We start from the raw sequence: 18,191 nt of genomic DNA, 5'->3' as shown, positions 1-18,191 counted from the left end.
ACGATGAATTTAAAGCAAACTGACAAAGTCATCATTCTCAACAGCAATATGAGTCTGATTTTTACTTATTTTAAAGAATGTAACATAGGTTAAATCTAAGGTTAGAGAGCCATCATGGCTTTGTGGTTTAAGCAGGTCAGTTTGTCAGGGTATGAATGCTGGAAGTTTCCTTAGTGACTCAGTTAACAAAACACAAGGTGCTTTTCCTGTTAGCTTTGTCTATCAAAGCGATTGTTTAGCTTCCTCCCACAACCCTGCCCTTCCACCTTTCCAACCCATGAACATTCTCTTTGCTCAATGAAGCAGAGTATCTCTTCTATTACACTAGTCTAATCTCATTGAGTTCATTGGCTTCATGGCAGTACACAGTATACATCCTTGAGTGCTCAGCAGAGTTCATTTCCAAAGTAAATCATCTCTTAGTTTAATGCTGGTGCAAATGCCATTACCTTCTGTAGTACCTATACAATGTTGTTAATCATGCACCACTGCCAGCGATATATGGGTCTAAGTCAACTGCAAGCTGAGTATCAGTAAGTGTGATGTTGTTGCAAAAAACCAAACATGATCCTTGGATGCATTAACGGGAGTGTTATGAGCAAGACATGGGAAGTATTCTTCCGTTCTCCTCTGTGCTGATTAGGCCTCAGCTGGAGTACTGTATTCAGTTCTGGGCACCACATTTTAGGAAAGATGTGGAGAAATTGGAGAGGGTCCAAAGAAGAGCAACTAAAATGATTAAAGATTGAGAAATATGACCTGTAAGATAAGATTAAAAGAAATGGGTTTGTTTAGTCTGAAAAAGAGATGGCTGAGAAGGGGACATGACATTAGTTTTCAAGTACCTAAAGGGTTGTTACAAGGAGAAGGAAGAAAAATTATTCTCCTTAAACTCTGAAAATGGAACAAGAGGCAATGGAGTTAAATTGCAGCAAGGTAGGTTTAGCCTGGACACAGGAAAAATCTCCTAACTGTTTGGGTGATTAAGTACTGGGATAAATTGCTCAGGGAGGTTGCAGAATCTCCATCACTGGAGATATTAAAGAAAAGGTTAGATAAATAGCTAACGGGGATAATACAAGTAGTGCTGATCTTGCTGTGAGGGCAGAGGACTGGACTTGACCTCTTGAGGCTACATCCAGTTCTAGTGTTCTACGATTCTATGATAAGGCAAAGTGTTGCAAAGCAAATGCCCTTTTTACACAAGCCCAGGAATGGTTCTCCCCATAAGTGTTTAGGGTTTCCACTTGACAGTTCCCATTATTATTATTATTATTATTATTATTATTATTATTATTATTGAGAGAATTGTGAGCATGCTGAAGGCAGACTCTCCCAAACTGGATGGCTCCTATGTGGTCAGAATTAACTTTTTAAACGTCTTCAATTGTCATAAGCCCGTATCTTTTGTTTCTCTTTAGAGAAGTGCATTCATTAAGCTGTCAATAGTTAACATGCAGTCTTTAAAATGTAAATTTATAAGACCTAGAGCAAGTGCAGGTTCATAAGAGTTTTCCTAAGATTTCAGGATACAGGAAGCTTTATCTAGTGTCAGAATCAGTCACAAATCTAGAACAGTTCGTCCTCTTAACAGCATAATTCTTCATATCTCCATTTATACCTTCCCTTGGGAAAAGGATTGCTTCTGCAGGAAAATCCACTACATTTTAAAAAAAAAAAATTGATTTAATCAAGCTACATTGAGAATCCTAAAATTTGGCTAAGGATTATGTAAGCACCATTACCAACTATTATGCTGAGCTATTATACTAGTAATAAATTAGCCATTTTCTCTGAAAAAAAGTTACAGATATTTATTGGTTAGGTGCATGCATAAGTAGTAAACTTTTTGACCATGTTTTTATTTACCTTCCCATGCCCCTTGACTTACTTTTCATTAATTTTCCTGACAAGTCCTTTAGTGCAGAAGAGGGGCTGTTTCTGTTTGATAATGTAAGCTTGGAAGATTCTTGCTGTTCAGCTGGAACAGAATGGGTCCCTGTCTCAGACTTCCCAAGACAAAGTACCCTGGCATTATTGCTATCATGGCTTGACAGCAAGTGGTTCGGAATGTTGCCAGTTCTATCATTCAGGTCTGTTGGTACTGTCTTGGTCATGAGAAGATGAACTGTGCAGGAATCCTCCAACCGCTCACCAAGCAATTCAGCTGGAGAAGATACTGTAGTTTCATGCTGTTTTATTGAGGGAGACACTGGCTCTGCCAATGAACTCTGTTTAACTGTATTCAGGCTGTGTGCTCGTATGCGGGACCATGTTGTGGAGTGAAAGCTTTCCGCCTCTAACCAGAATTTAACCAAATGTTCCATTCTACGCAGTTCCATAAACTGGATAAAATAAGGGAGGGCAACACTGTCCTGCAGGACTTGTTCAAGGGTCTTTGAAAGGCTTGATTTGGTCTCTTGAGCCTGATAATTCAGACATGACCGACCTAAAGGGGAAAAAAAAAAAGTTTACACAATATTCAACTGTAACCAATTTACCCAAATGCAACAGGTACTCAAACATCTTTGGTGTAAAATGCATTTCTTACCCAACAAGCAATTAGAAAGTGGAAATGCCTATTTAAAAATTATTTCCATCTGATCAGTCCAATAAAGTTCTCCTGTCCAACAGACAGAAAAATTTGATTATAGCAGGGTCTCAATATTCACGAACCCAAACGCAATAATTTGCAAACGGCCGCTTCCCCTGGGGCTCCAGGCAAGGAGTGGCACCAGCCAGAGGCTGTCATATTCGCAAAATTCAGCATTTGCAAGGGTTCTCAACATGGAACCCTCGCAAATGTTGAGACCCTACTGTATTCAATCAATGTATCAAACACTTTGGTACAACAAGGCCTTGAAGAACTAACCCTGATAGCCATTTGCTCATGCACGCCTACATCATGTGAGATGGGAGTGGGTGAAGACTAGCCTACTCAGAGTTGCTTGCTGCACTTTCTGCTACCTATGGCCCATCCTTTCACCTACTGTAATCATGAAGTTACTATAACTGCTGTCTTAACCCTCCTCAAACTATGAATGCATGGTTAAAATATTCTGAAGATAAGTCATGAGAATACACTGATAACAGCTTAGCAACACTAAACACTCAAAAGCCTTCCTCTGCTCACAAGCTGTGCCATCATCCATTAGTAAAATCAATCTGTAACGGTCAGCTAATGGTACAGCGAGCAGTGCACAAGGGCTGTTGAACAGCATTACTTGTTGAACATTCCAATGTACAGTGAGGCAGTTACACATAAAAACCTTTTTCAGTAATAGTAACAGAGAGGAAGCTGTGCTAGTCTATACACTATCAAAACAAAAAGCAGTCAAGTAGCACTTTAAAGACTAGCAAAATAGTTTATTAGGTGAGCTTTCGTGGGACAGACCCACTTCTTCAGACCATGGTCTGTCCCACGAAAGCTCACCTAATAAACTATTTTGCTAGTCTTTAAAGTGCTACTTGACTGCTTTTTGTTTTGATAGACTAGCACGGCTTCCTCTCTGTTACTATTCAACATGCAAGGCACTACATTTAGCCGTTTTTCAGTAATGTTTACTATTTCACTTTCAAAAATGTATAGCCAACAAAAGAGTCTCTTGATTTATTGGGTCAATTTAAATGACATCTTGTTTGGTCTGTATAAACAGCCTGTTTGGTTCAGAGAAATCGGCTATAAGAAATCTGAAAAGTTTATATAATTTACCTTGGGCTTGTAGATTAAAAGAAACTAAACAGACTTTTATAATGGGTGCCTTGTACCCTTCAGCAAACCTGGTCGCCCTTCCTGACCCAAAGGATGAAACAGCTGGAATGCACAAGGCACACACCTATGCTTCTACATTTTCTGGCAGGGATACAGAGCCAGAAGAACACAGCCTTGGTTTCCTGTTCAGACCTTTCTCTACCACCCATGAACCTGTTACCTGATCCATTGGCGAGTGCTACTGTAATTCCAGATAGGAGACAAACCAACTAGGTTATTTAGTGATTCTTTTTTAAGTCCTCTCTTGCAGCAGGCACTGGATTCTACCCTGCCAGCAGCACAACAAAAATAAGTAGTGCAGGGGCTAGTCCCTCAACAGCCTTACAATTAGTTTTGATTTTGCCCACCACAGGCTGGCAACTACCAATATTGATGATCTATGGCCCTAAATCAAGAGAATGAGAAATTCAACTCCTGGTGTACATTACCACAAAGAGTACAGTTTAAGAACCTAAGTATCTAAGCTTGTGGCTATCCTGGGGTTAGTTAGTTCAACAGAAAACAAAATAAGCAATCAGAAATTTAGTATTTACAAATGTACTAAGCCTACAGATCAATACATACATACTTTCAGAGGGAACCTGCAACCGAGGAACATAGGAGGGATCAGTGTGGAAGAGACCATAGCCCATGTAGTGGGCTATCCTCTTTGACAATGATATCAATACAGTTTTAAAGGAAAATGCAAAACTCTCACAATTATACATTATTGTAAATAACTACAGGACAGGCCACTTTCTTTTATCCCAATGAGTAACCAGTATGCTTTATACTGAATAGATCATCCATGTTATTTGTAGTGTAACTTAGTTATTATTCTTGCATCTAATTTTTAACCTTACTAAGCTACCTGACTCAATACTATCTTGCTATACAGGTCTGCAAATATAATATTCATAAGATATGGAAAGATATGGCTCACCTTTATTAAGAACAGCAAAGTCTTACCTAAGTCGCCAAAGTGTGCAGCCTCCATGTGACTCGGCTGCTTCTTAAGAGCAGCTGTCCGACTACGAGAAAGAGAGTCCATGTTGGCGGAGATGGCATTAATTGCCACATGGCTTGGTCCTGCAGCCTCCAACAAGGCATGATTTCTAGTGCTTCTTTGAGGGGAATGTGTTGGTATTGCAGCTGGAATCAAAACAATCCAATGCTAAGTACCTTGAGATGCGTTAGTGTTAGCTCAATTACATCCTTATTATAAAAATACCATCTGTACTGCTGAGTGTCAGTCCCTGCTTAATAATCTGATCGAAGCAGGGATACTAGAAATAAGTGGGTTCTTCATGCCAATGATAAGATCACTAAAGCCCTGGGGATAGCGATACCCATTCTCACTGTGGTATCTCATTTGTTCAACTGATAACAATGAGTATGTTAAGTTTACACAAGAAATGTTAATCCCATGAGTCCGCCTGCCTCATGTACAACAGCTATCATAGTAGTCCTATGCTTTTTCAGTAACCTACAGAGCAACTTCAGCTGCCTCATTCAGGATATCTAGGTCAATTCCCTCTCCTCACTCTGAGACCAACATTAAATAGGTACATTTAATGTTTCCAAACTTCCTTGGTCTTTGCTTGCTAATAGAAAAAAATAAAGGATAGCAAAGTAAGCAATGATGAGCAAATGAAGTAACAAAAAGCTCATCTGAAACTGAGATTATAAGTGTTAATGTATAACTCTGCCACAGCAGTATGAAAATAAGGATCATACTGGCTCCTTGAACTTGAAGAATAGTCTCTGTATGGTTTGTTTCCTCAGACGAAACATTTGCCATAACAATAAAAATCTTCTCTGTTGCCAAAGTGAAAAGAGAAAAAAGAGGAAACAATCTGCCAATATTAATGTTGGAGACTTCTTGCATATAAAGTTTGACTAGGATACCATGTAAAGAGAGTTACCTCTTCTTATTATGTAACAATGGATTTTACCAATGTGTCAAGAAAACTTATTTCAATTGCTTTAATTCTTCACACCTCTTTAATATTTATAATATTTAATGACACATACAGCCTGGAATTAAACTTAAATGCCCAGGCAACAGGAGCCTTCGAATTAATGGTATGATGAGCTGATTATTGAACCTAGATATGACATCCTGTTTTGTTTCAATGGGCCTTTTCTGTTCATTAGATGAAAGTACACTACAGGTTAGATTTTTATATTGTTCACTTAATTACCAATTTTCTGTTGACTATTTGTTATCTATTTTCCGTACTTTTAATCTAGGGCTATATGGTTTTATTTTGCTGTATTAACTACGTAGAGAATACTCCTAATCTATGACTGGGTTAAATATAGTCTCCCTCTCCACTTGTTTGAATGTGAATCAATGAAGAGACGTGAACACAGGAGTCTGGTTTTGGAAAGTGATTGCTGAAGATAATTTGTAAGATATATGGAGATTTTCCTTGAACTGAAATATTTGGGACTAAAATTCTGCTTACTATTCAAAGCAGCTAGTTGCATGGCTGACAACAGCAATTCAAGATTATTTGCAGGAGAAAAATGTAGAGAGACCCATTTGATAATGATTCAATCTTTCTGATATAGATTTAAGGCCCCTAGTTTTATAATAAGCAGAACTGATGTTTAATGAACTCCAAGGATGAAATACCTAATCTAAAATTTCTAGTGTTAAATCTCTAACCTCATATGATACAGATCACTGAAGAGTGTTCTGCCAAACAGGGAAGCTACTCCCATTTTGCTCAACATCAGTTCTTGTTCTATAATAAATTTAATTGAATTTGAAGTTTTATTTTAATTTACACAGTGGCCATATCACAGCCTGTCCTTAGCAATCTGCTTGAACTAATAAGTACAGGTTATACCTCCCTCATCCAGCACCCTTGGGTGGTCCCAGACAAAGGATTTGTCAGATGAGGGGAGGTCAGGCCAGCAGCCTGGAGAGAGGCTGGGAGGTGACACTCCTACAGGGCTGCGTGGCTCCCTGTGTGTGGCAGAGCTCTGGTGGGGCACAATGCCCAGCTAGATCCCTACCACAGGGCTGCTGTATTCCCCCCCACAGCTGCCGAGCTGCTGGCAGAGCTATCTTCCCCAGCCAACTCCCCACAACAAGGCTTCCACGGTTCCCCTGGATGGACTCCTGCAGCTGCTCTCTGGTTCAGCAACATCCATTATCCTGCTGGATAAGAGATATTGGTGAATGAGAGCACACTGGATAAGGGAGTTATCAATCTGTAGTTCTGACAAATAATTGCAAGGCATCCTGTTAACTTGGTTAGGATGATTTGCTTTCTTGCAGCACTTCAAATATAAATCAAATGCTTGTACATTTTTCTTAAAGCTTAGATAATACCTCACAAAGTATTCATATAAAGTTATAATTAAGGCCCATAAAAGCATCTGAATTACAGTAGCAATACTTAAGGGAAGTTGAACTAAAAAGTGAACATGTTTAAACTGAAAAATCAGTTGTATTCCTTTTTCATTGTTTAAAGGTACAACACAAAGTGCTGCCAAGAAATCAAGGAATAACTTCTACATTAAGTTAAGCAATAATGACAAAATTTCTATAGCATGTAGCGTAGTGTTAGGGTCACTGCTCTTTCCGAGCTAGATTTGGATCTTCATTCAACTGGTGTAAACTTGAAGACACTCCAGACTCAAATTGAGTTGCTTCATATTTACACTACAGGTTGAACCTCTCTAGTCTGGCACCATTCACCATGATTTTAGTTAGCCAAATGACCGCTTATGGACCTGGCCAAGTATCCTGTGATCCCATAAAGTTTATTTTGAACCACCAGTCCTGGCTCTCAGTGTTCTGTACTGTTATTTAACTCTAATTTACCCCTAATTCTCTTCTAAGCACCCAGTAAGCAGTGGAAGTGTTGGTAATGCTGCTAGACAATACTGACCTCCTGTGGCACCAGTCAAGTCACAAGAGTGCCGAACTAGAGAGAGTTTCAATCTGTAGTAAAAGCAAGATAAGACACTGGCCTCTTGTTTTGTAAGCCAGGCAGTGCAGAAGTCACATTATCAAAATTACACAATAAATTACGTATTAGAAAAAGCACCCAGGGAACATTAGAAAGCAATCTCCTGCCGACAAGGAGTAACTGCCATTTGCAAGCTGACTGGATATATATTGAATTTTATGATCACTTTGAAATAAAACTCAAGAAAAAATTAAACAACCTTCCAGTCTTCTAGACAAATGGTCATTATCAGGAAAGATTAGTTTTCAAATTAGTACAGGACACCTAGAGATAGACTAGCTATTTATTTACACAGTGTATTCATCTTCAGTGATATAGAAACAAACAGCTTGGCTATAAAAATATGGCATTGTTGCAGATCTTATTTTTCCATGAAGTTTAGTAAATTTTGAGCTTACTTTTAATTGTTTTCACCTCTGTGGTCTTCTCTTGTTCTTTGCCTTTCACTGTAATATATAAAAGGAAGGGGTTAAAAACTATTTCAGGTGATTGTGATTATATCCTCACAATATTATCTGAACACCAGTATGCATCCACTGTTGCACAGACACAAATGGAGCTTGTCCCTACCCCTGGTTTTACACAGCAGTAGGTGCTATAAGAATTTACAATAGCACATTTTGACAAACACTGCTCACATATAAATAATACGATAGTTGACTGAACTTGAAGCACAACAAAATCTAATAGAAAAATGTGGAGGTTTTCAGAAAGGATCTGAAAGAAGAGAATGAAGAAATCCCAATGTAAGGATCACTACAGAACAAAGCACAAAGACTGAAGATGACCAAGAAAAATAATAAAATGATCAGTGATAAACAAAAAGGTAGAGTAGCATGTACAAAAGTAAAGCTTAATCTCGTAATAGGGAAGTTCATAAGAATAGGTTATATTTTCAAATAATACCAATATAACCAAATCAACTTTTCTACGTAGAATTATGGTAGGTGGTTTTGGTCAAAGCTTGATTTATCAAAGTAACATATGACTACCTACTTACCAATCAATTCACAGCAAAACAAAAAATACCAGCAAAACTAAAATCAGCAAGCATTTATGTTGGTTAAGAAAGCATGTAATATGGATTTTCATTTGCTTCAGCAATGCTTAAGTACAGGTTACTTCTGTCAATATTCACTTATGCTAATGACTACATTAGATCTTGTAAAACTTTCACATTTAATCTGAAACATTTATGGTAACTCAGATTTTAATTCATTACTGATTTTCAAGTTTGGTCAATACTGCATTAGGACCGCAGATTTCTGTTGATCCTAAAGGATATTTATGAGATCCGGTCCCTAAACTGTATATATTTAACTTAATGTGAGGGTGGGACACACTTATTTAAAACTTCATTGTTTTGAGAATTATTTTAACTCCTGTCATCTGTATTAAGTTCAGAAGATGTAACTTTCAATGTCAAAAAGCAAAAATATGTATATGACTCCCCAAAACTATCATTATATACCCTGGAATGTGAAAGAGGATTTATTTATGGACAATATATCTATAGATTTAATCAGCTAGGACACGAACAACTGAAGTCCTGAAATCGGACACTAGATCACAGATGCGTTAAATACATATTTTTAGTTGTCTAAGATCATTACTAAACTGACTAAATAAATCACAGTTACAACAAGAAAGTACAGAAAAATTTGTGAATGTATCCTGATGCACATTTGCAAATACAAACTCTTACAAAGGACCAGACGTAAAAAGGTAATTTAACAAGCCAGATGTAATACAACAGAACCCCAAGATACATGCACTCAAGTTGCACGAATCTCAGGTTAATGTGACTCTGAGTGGCAGGGAGCTGGTGCCTGACTTCAGGCCACCTGCCACCCAGGGGAGCTGGGAAACTGGCCAGTGCAAATAGACTGGAAAAGGAATTTTAAGAATAATTCTGAAAAGATTGAGACAATCAACCTCTGTAAGGAAGAGCAGGGAGAGGCTGAACACAAACCTGTACAAGATAAAGCAAGCAAACCTTACAAAGATATTGACACACATCCTGCTTTGACTCTTAACCCAACCAGGAAAGTGAAGAAGTACTTAGAATTTTTAGAATCAAAAGTTAACTCATCAGCTTTAAAACTTCTAAATATTCTCTCCCAAAATATATAGCAAATGAAACTCAAAAGAGAATGCGTTCCCACTTGGTATCTTCGAATTGTCATTATAGCTCTCTAATATGCAGTGTACATCTTAAGATTCCTTCTTTTAGCATTTCTACCTGCTGGATCAGGAACCATAAAACACGCATTGCATGTGTACATGGGGACAAGGTAGGCAAGGCTTTTATTGGATCAACTTCTAGGGGTGAGAGTGACAAGTTCTTGAGCTACACAGAGCTTTTTACTTAGGAATGTTAAGGTGAATCAACCAACTATGTGAAATTAATGCATGCAAATTAAGGAATGTTAAGCCCCCACGTGGGTATGCCCTCGATCAGGAACAGAGCAGACTTAGTTCACTGTAATTAATCTTGCTCCTCAGAGCATCCACATGGGGATTTAAACATATTTTAATTTCACACACTAAGCTGATTCACCTTAATTTTCCTGAGTAGTCTCATACAGGTACAAGCCCTTAGTGAGCTCACTTGTGGACCATCCGATCCTACCTTGTAGCATCTATATCAGCTGATTACATGCCATTAACAATTTTCAGTGTAGCAACTGGAAATCAGAAGAACCCAACACCATGCAACAAATTAGCTTCCCAGGAACTGCAACCACACTGTGGACCAGTTTGGGAACCTTCTGTTAAATGCATTCACTGCACAGATTTTTGGTCTGTTCTCAGTCTCTGATCAATTTACAAGACTGAAAGTGCTATCTAGCTTTGGCACTACAGCAGCAACTTCCATCATTCACAAGATCAAGCCTTTTGCACTACTGCAAAAAACACAAGTAGTAATCAATTACACTTTGTGTGTGCATCCAACTCACAAGCACTGCATGTTGCACATGTGGCACAGTAGGAAAATTCACAAGCTCTTGCATAAATATAATCTCAAAACTAGTTGTGTCGGTAAGAGTAATAAACAGGTGCATGGAAGGATTCCATTCTTCAGCTCTTGTGACCCTAATTCAACAAGAGACATAACCAATTAAAAATGGCAAACCTCGGTCTCCCGTCCTACTGCTGAGGAACAAAGAACATTCCACGGAAGAGCAATACCGGGAACGTGACTGCTGTTCAGAAATCTAATAATCTTAACAACAAAACTATTTGGCAGCTAAGGCTATATTTGATCTCTGAAGCAAAGCAAAAGAGGTCAGTCGGCAGACATGGAACCAACCTTGACTGAAATGAAAACCTCGCATTTGCCAAAGGCAGAATAACCTGCATTTTATATTTCTGTAAGAACCAGTATATTTGGTAAAATACTGTTAAAAGCTCTTCTGATTATGTTTAACCATGCACATATTTAGGGGGCCATATTCTGCCTCTGATCTACAGACAAAGCTCACCGCTGCCTTCTAATTTTTATGGTTGACCAAGAAATAGAAAACAGTGGTTTGAATTTCTTTACCTGGAATGAATAAATTTACCACCCTCCTCGATATGGTGATATTTTAATAAATTCAAGTACCAGACACTTAGTGGATTTTCACTTATGACACCATTACCAGTTTCAATGTGGCTCCTGTAATCCATACACTGGAGAAGAGGGTTTTCCTAAAATGGGTGATCACTACCTATGAAATACAAAAGACTTCAATAAAGAAAAGGAACCTATATGCTGCTTTACCTAGGACACATGTAAGAACTGCTTCTTCATCTAGTCAAGTCATTTCTTCACCTATTTCTTTCCTGTAGTCTGCATTACTGCCCAAAAAAAGTATTCAGCTTCTACCAACATAGTACTGATAGTTGAAGTATATGACAAATTTGTGGGAATTTAGAGACTTCAAAGCACCTCAGTCCTCTCACCTCCCCCCCATATACTCAGACAACTCTCAGATGCTATTATCTAAATCTAACATATGGATAGTTGCACATTCATCACCTGCAATGTTATTATAAACTTTATTTATTAGCATAGTTAAGAAACACAGGTTCTGATTGAGGGGATGACAGGTTTCATAGATAAATTCCTCTCAAGTTGTGAAATTTGCATAGAAGATTCCTATGCAGTTGGTGTGGTTAGCAAGAAAAAAAAAAAAGACTAGTTTAAACCTAAGAGGTAACATTTCTGGTATATATTAGCATTTTATTACATAATTTAAAACACCCTTTGGTATTTATGGCAAACGTGTAGGTTGTAAACCCATTAGGTCAGGAACTGTCTCTCTGTTTATAAAGTGCCTGAAAACCATTTTAGGTGGAAGCACAAGTACTATAGGGAGAAATCTTAGTAAAAAAAATTTCGGCATCTTACAGCTGTAAATAAATTGGTTTGTCAATTACAAAACAAACAAACAAACCCTAAAGATCAATTTGACAAAAAATTAAGCAACCAAAATAGTTTGGACTCTCAGTTAAAAAATGAAAGTGGTTTTGAAAATATGCTTTTAACTCCCAGCTCCATCTAAATAAATATTTAAGTTCACAAGCTACTAGTGAAATCTTCTTTGGCCTCTACACACTAAAAGAAATTACTTACAAATGGCCAATTCATGGAACACGGGCCTTGAAAATCATCCAAGTACAATCTATACAAATAACTACTAGACTATTAGTAGTAACTACTAAAATCAAGTTTATTGCAAAATATGAGCACATTTTTAAAACGCTCCTTCTCCAGATTTAAACATTTGCTATGTATTCTAGAGATTGTGTTTGTTTGATCAAGAACGCCTCTAAACAGTAAGAGCTGGGACCACCAAATTCAGCATACGGCTTCCTCTTATAACTTAAAGCAACATGATGGTTTGGTTGTGCCACGAAAATGGGATGTGTCTGGCATGGGACAGCTTCTCACAAAACCAAACAGAAAAGAGACAGAACCACCAAATCAAGCACAGTCACTCAGTTATGTCAGTTTTGAGGAATGTTGGAGAAGACTGAACCCAAGTTGAGCCAGAAACACAGGATTAGTATGGAATAGGATTGCTTCTCAATAAACCTTACAGAAAAGAGAGAAAAATGACGAAATTTGAAGTGATGCTCTAGTTTGGCACATCTAAATCAATGCTTATCATTGGAAAACTAGAAGAAAATGTCATCGGAAACCAAATTGACTAGAGCCCTTTTTTTGTTAAAACAGCCAATGGTAAGAGTTTACAGGGATGAAGACATTTTTAAATTACTAAAAAACAAAATGGAAAAAATGTAATAGTCCCTTATTTGAAGAAATCCAAAAAATTAGCTTCATAAAAATAAGATTGTATTTTTGAAAAATACAATAAATAAAGGATTTCATTTTCCTTTTACTTTCCAAAAAACCCCAAAACCCTAATTGAGTTAAGGACTCAAGTAAGACTGGCAAAATCTGTTAGCTTTAAATATTTTATAGAGTCACTTTCAGTCTCCAGTTATATAATTGTTCTGCACAATAGTCAATGCAGCATTGTTAGTCTGACAGCCATTAGAATGGGAAATATAAATGATGTGGACCCATGAATTGGCAACTCAGCATTTTATAATTATACTGGAGTCTAGCTCCTTCATTATGGAATAAAGCAATTCAAACCTTGATTAAGCAACTCTGGATTCTTGTTTTCCACTCTCAATTTATACTGGCTGCAGATACTAAAATATTTAGGATGGCTAGGTTTTACACAGATTATTGAATGTTATTGCCTGGACGAAAAATTGGCTGGAAAAATCAGCAGGTATCCCTCTCTATCTCAGTAACATTTAACGTACGTAATTTGTTACACTGCATCAAGTTAGCATCATTCGCATTCTCCCTAGAACATACTTGATCCATCACATCACGTCTCAACTACCTCCAGTGACAGTGATTTCTCCGTTTTCCCTGCCTTCCATTGTCTGATTGCTTAATTGTTCTTCCATGCCAACTTCTCTGTGAAGGTAAGTTGTTACTCTTTAACTAGTTATTACCTTAATATCTGCACTACAGCATGCAGTTCCAATTGTTCCCTACTGTATAAATGGTGACATGGGCTGTTTAAGTATCCTAGACTATTGTCAGTAACAAGCAAAACAAGTTTACAAACAATAGTTATAGGAATGATAATACATGTATACAGGCTGCATTTCAATGAGTAAAATACCATTGTAAGAATTCTGCTTTCATCTGGCTGCCACCATTCCAGATGTCATATCACGTGTTTGAAGCCAGTTCAGAACAACTATAGACAAGTACATTGGGGGTCATATTTCCACAGGCAGCCTCCATTTTCAAAGGACTAAGAGGGCAGGTCTGCACTTAGGGAGGAATAGTCTCAGGGGGTAGAATGGCTACTCTTACCTACATGCCTCTAGCTTCCATCCTGGATACATCACACCATCAATTACCTACAGTAAAGCCTAAGATACAACCACATCTGCTCCAATCATGCTGACAGAAACAAAAAACTACAAGATCTCTACAATGCATTCATAAAACAATTACCCACCTGGAGAAGTAAAGAAACAGATTGACAGGCCCAAATGACTACACAGAAGCCACCTACTCCTAGATAGGCCCAAGAGGCTAAACAACAGAAAACCATTCATATCAGGCAGTTTGTTTTGTTGACAAAACCTGGAACTTCTCACAGAAAATGCTTTTTCTCTACAGTCTGTCAACAAAACTTGGCACTTCTGTTCTGCCTCTCCCTGATGAGGAATAATCCCGTTTGCTGAGCTTTGAGTTGGCCATTCTGTCCACAGAGCAGCAGGGCTCTTTTGAACTGCTTTTGTGTGTGGATGTGATCTGTTGACAGAAGTCTTTAAACAGTAACTTCTGTCAACAAATCACTGTAGTGTAGATGCAGCCACACAGTCTTCTAACACCCCCTGACAAAAATTGCTGTTTGTATCCATTTTTCTGCACATTTTATAAGGCATTCATATCAGCCACTTAATTGCTGTAGAAGTTCTTAAAGGAATGATTGTGCTGCTACTTGAACTACAGTATTAGCACAAGCTGACAATATTGATTTTTACAGATTACATAGCACAAAGGAAAACACTTCTATTACCTGTCAAACATTGAGGTGATTTCCGTTTTAAAAAACCCTACCCTGTGCAAATTAGTGGTATTAAACATTCATTTTCTAATGATGCAGACCACTAACGGCAACAAGATTATTTATATTCAAAGAACGAGGAAGCAGTAACGCTATAAAACTGACTTGGAAAATATCAAACATATTTGTCTTTAAAACCTCATATTTTAAATCATAATTTCTAATTGTCTATGTTACCTCCTGGCTTAGGGGTGGCCAACTCTCACTGAACAGACTCCATTGCCACAAATGGCATTTGATCTGTCCTGTTGAGAGAGTTGGCCACTGAATTCTGGCTATTAGCCACTTTCAGTCATTATCCATATACTGCCATTTTTGGTCAGGTGCTCGATACACTGACTAACTGGAAGAACAGTTAAATATGGAAGAGTCTGAAGATTGAAAAATAGCTTGTTATAGAAAATTACTGAACATTAGGAATTCTAGAAAGTACATACTGTACTACCATAGGAGTTGAGAGTTCTTGGCACCTTTCAGGAGCAGACCTTAGTCCCCAAACACCAATAGCATGCTTAAATAGTTTTCCTCAACTCAAAATATACGCATCTCCAATTGTACATTTTGAACTAAAAATGCAACAGACTTATTTCAAGTAAGGTTTTACCCTTTGTCTTAAAATGACTCATCTTTTGTAAATGAAATTATATAGAATATCAAACTGTCCTGCATGCCATTTATTTCAAGTAAGGAAAATAATATTTAGTTTCTTTACCTCATTTTTCTGAACACAGCAAGGGTTAGTTACATTTCTTTGCTGACTGACGTAGCTTTTCTAGATTACTGAGCTGAGGAATTCAGCACTCATATGTCAAAAAACACAAACCCCACCCTCCACGTTCCAAATAACTTCTTAAGACCAATTAAGCAACAAAATCTCAACCATTAACTCATTGATTACTCATTGCACTAAGAGAGGAATTAGGAAACCAAAATTCTTAAAATAATAATATATTTGTTATGCTTTGTAAATTCCAGATAACACACTGGACACTCACCGTGCAGGGCTTTAGGATACTATCACAATAAAGTTAGCTAAGATGCTATGTTTTGCTATACCACAAGTGATATTTTAATTTGGTAAAATTTAACAAGATGAAGTAGGCTAATGCAAAAATATACTTGCATTAGTCTACTTAAAGAGGAAAAGAAAAATGTGAAACATAGTAATCTGTTTTACAGCTATTAAACCATGCTTTTGTTAAGAATTACTAAATAGGATAATGCAAACTCTGACCTTGCTAGTTACAGCCATTCTGAGAAGCATCCCAGTGAATGAAACAGCTAGCTGCAACACCAAGGTTTAAAAATAGGATCTATGACAAAGTGCTCTTAGATTTCCTGAGGTCCTAGCAAGATCCTTGATACAGGGTAGAGACACTGCAGCTGACATCTCATTCTGAGGCAGAAGCCAGAATAAAGGAGTTTAAACTCATAAGAACCCAGTCCATGCTTTTTTTGGGATGGAGTGAGAATGGTGGGGTGTTACTTAAGTAAAGCAGAACTGACAGGTCTTACTCATTTGGAGATAGAATCAGTGTTATCAGATTTTTAAACTTGCTTTTTTGAGGATTGTTTGCACTGCATGCTTCAGCAAAATGTTTTATAAGATGCTTCATAGTTTTGAAGTATTCATCAAAGACAACATATCTCAGACATCCCCGTAAATGTGGACACGGAAAGGAAATGGGCATCCAGAGGAGAAAGAATATGCAGCCCCCTGGCATGTTGCGGACTATGGAACAAATACTCCCCATTACAATCTCCTGTTCAAGGTCCTGCCTCCTCCTTCCCACCCCATAGAGCAAAAAGGTCTAAGTCCAGCACGTCAAAGAGCAGTTCCCTCCCTGGCACCTACAACCACCCATAGCCCCAGGTCGCTTGTCCCCGCCCCCCATCCCTCCTCACTCCACGGGCCTCCTGCTCCCCCCAACCCCAAAGTCTCCATGCCCTTTCACCTTCACAGGCCTCCTGCTTCCCCAAATTTCCCCATCTCCTTCCCTCTTCATGGTCCTCCTGCCCCCCCAAATGTCCCAATCCCCTTCCCCCTCCATGGGCCTCCTGCCCCCCATGCCCCTCCTCCCTCCACAGGCCTCTTGCCCCCCCAAATATCCCCATCCCCATCCCCTTCCCCCTCTATGGGCCTCCTACCCCCCCATGCCCCTCCTCCCTCCATGGGCCTCCTGTCCCTCCGCCCACATCCCTTCTCCCTCCACAGGCCTCCTGTCCCGCAAATGTCTGCATCCCCTTTCCCCTTCACGGTCCCCTTCCCTCTCCACGGGCCTTTTGCCCACCCCCCATGTCCCTCCTCCCTGCACGAGCCTCCTACCCCCCTAATGTCCCTGTCCCCGTCCCCTTTCCCCTCCACGGGCCTCCTGCCCCCACAAAGTCCCCGTCCCCTTTCCCCTCCACGGGCCTCCTGCCCCCACAAATGACCCCGTCCCATTCGCCCTCCACAGGCCTCCTGCCCCACAATGTCCCTCACAGCGCCATATCGGTTTCTTCTCTTCCCCAGCCTCCTGCCCCCACGTTACGTTCCTTCCCCCCGAGCTCTCCCGCCTCAGACCTGCTGCCCCCGCCCGTTGCCCGGGCCATGCGCTGTCCCGGCCGGCGGCCCCTCACCTTTCCGCCTGAAGAAGGACATGGTGCTGCGCCTGGGGGGGGGGCTGGGGGCAGCGGGCCGGGCTCCCTATGAATGAGACTCCTTCCTCCTCCTGCCGCTGCCGCTCCCACTCCCTCCGCCTCTTCCTCCCGCGGTGCCGCCAGCAGCCGCCATATTGTCAACAACCGCCACCGCCGGGCTCCCGCTTCCGGAGGAAACGGAGGAGAGCAGAGAGGAGCGCCTGAGGCATGACGGGAAACAGCAGGGCGGCAATGCTCGAAGCCGCTTGACCTCTCCCAAGATGGCTACCTAGGCGTCAGACCAGGTATGGGACGCCCTCTTAGATGAGGGCAAAAGCAGGCAGTACCAGCAGCCATGTTGGATAATGGCAAAATGCCCCGGCTTGGCGTGGCTGTGCAGCCATTTTGGGTAAGGGCAGAAGGCTCTTGTGAGGCCGAGGCCGACATCTTGGCTATGGGCAAAGAAGCGCAGACATGCATAGGGGGAATAGTAACAGAGAGGAAGCCGTGCTAGTCTATACACTATCAAAACAGAAAGCAGTCAAGTAGCACTTTACAGACTAGCAAAATAGTTTATTAGGTGAGCTTTCGTGGGACAGGCCCACTTCTTCAGACCATAGCCAGACCAGAACAGTCTGTGGGTCTGTCCCACGAAAGCTCACCTAATAAACTATT

The 18,191-nt window shown here is 39.7% G+C and overlaps 1 protein-coding gene across 2 annotated transcripts in view; it reads right to left on the bottom strand.

Moving 5' to 3' along the window:
• Positions 1–17,680, bottom strand: part of AKAP10 (A-kinase anchoring protein 10) — a 35,007-nt gene extending 17,327 nt beyond the window's left edge. For both annotated transcript variants that reach the window (XM_075013990.1, XM_075013991.1), the window contains exons 1-4: positions 17,517–17,680; positions 8,139–8,186; positions 4,721–4,903; positions 1,892–2,449 (exon numbers count right to left, since the gene is read on the bottom strand). In XM_075013990.1, coding sequence (XP_074870091.1) covers positions 1,892–2,449; positions 4,721–4,903; positions 8,139–8,186; positions 17,517–17,538 — 811 coding nt within the window. In that variant the 5' untranslated portion in view covers positions 17,539–17,680. The remainder of the gene's footprint in view (positions 1–1,891; positions 2,450–4,720; positions 4,904–8,138; positions 8,187–17,516) is intronic.
• Positions 17,681–18,191: the final 511 nt, after the last annotated feature.

This window comes from Carettochelys insculpta, chromosome 19 (genome assembly GCF_033958435.1).
Source record: "Carettochelys insculpta isolate YL-2023 chromosome 19, ASM3395843v1, whole genome shotgun sequence".
Lineage (NCBI taxonomy): Eukaryota > Metazoa > Chordata > Testudines > Carettochelyidae > Carettochelys > Carettochelys insculpta.
This window is presented reverse-complemented; position numbering and strand designations above follow the sequence as displayed.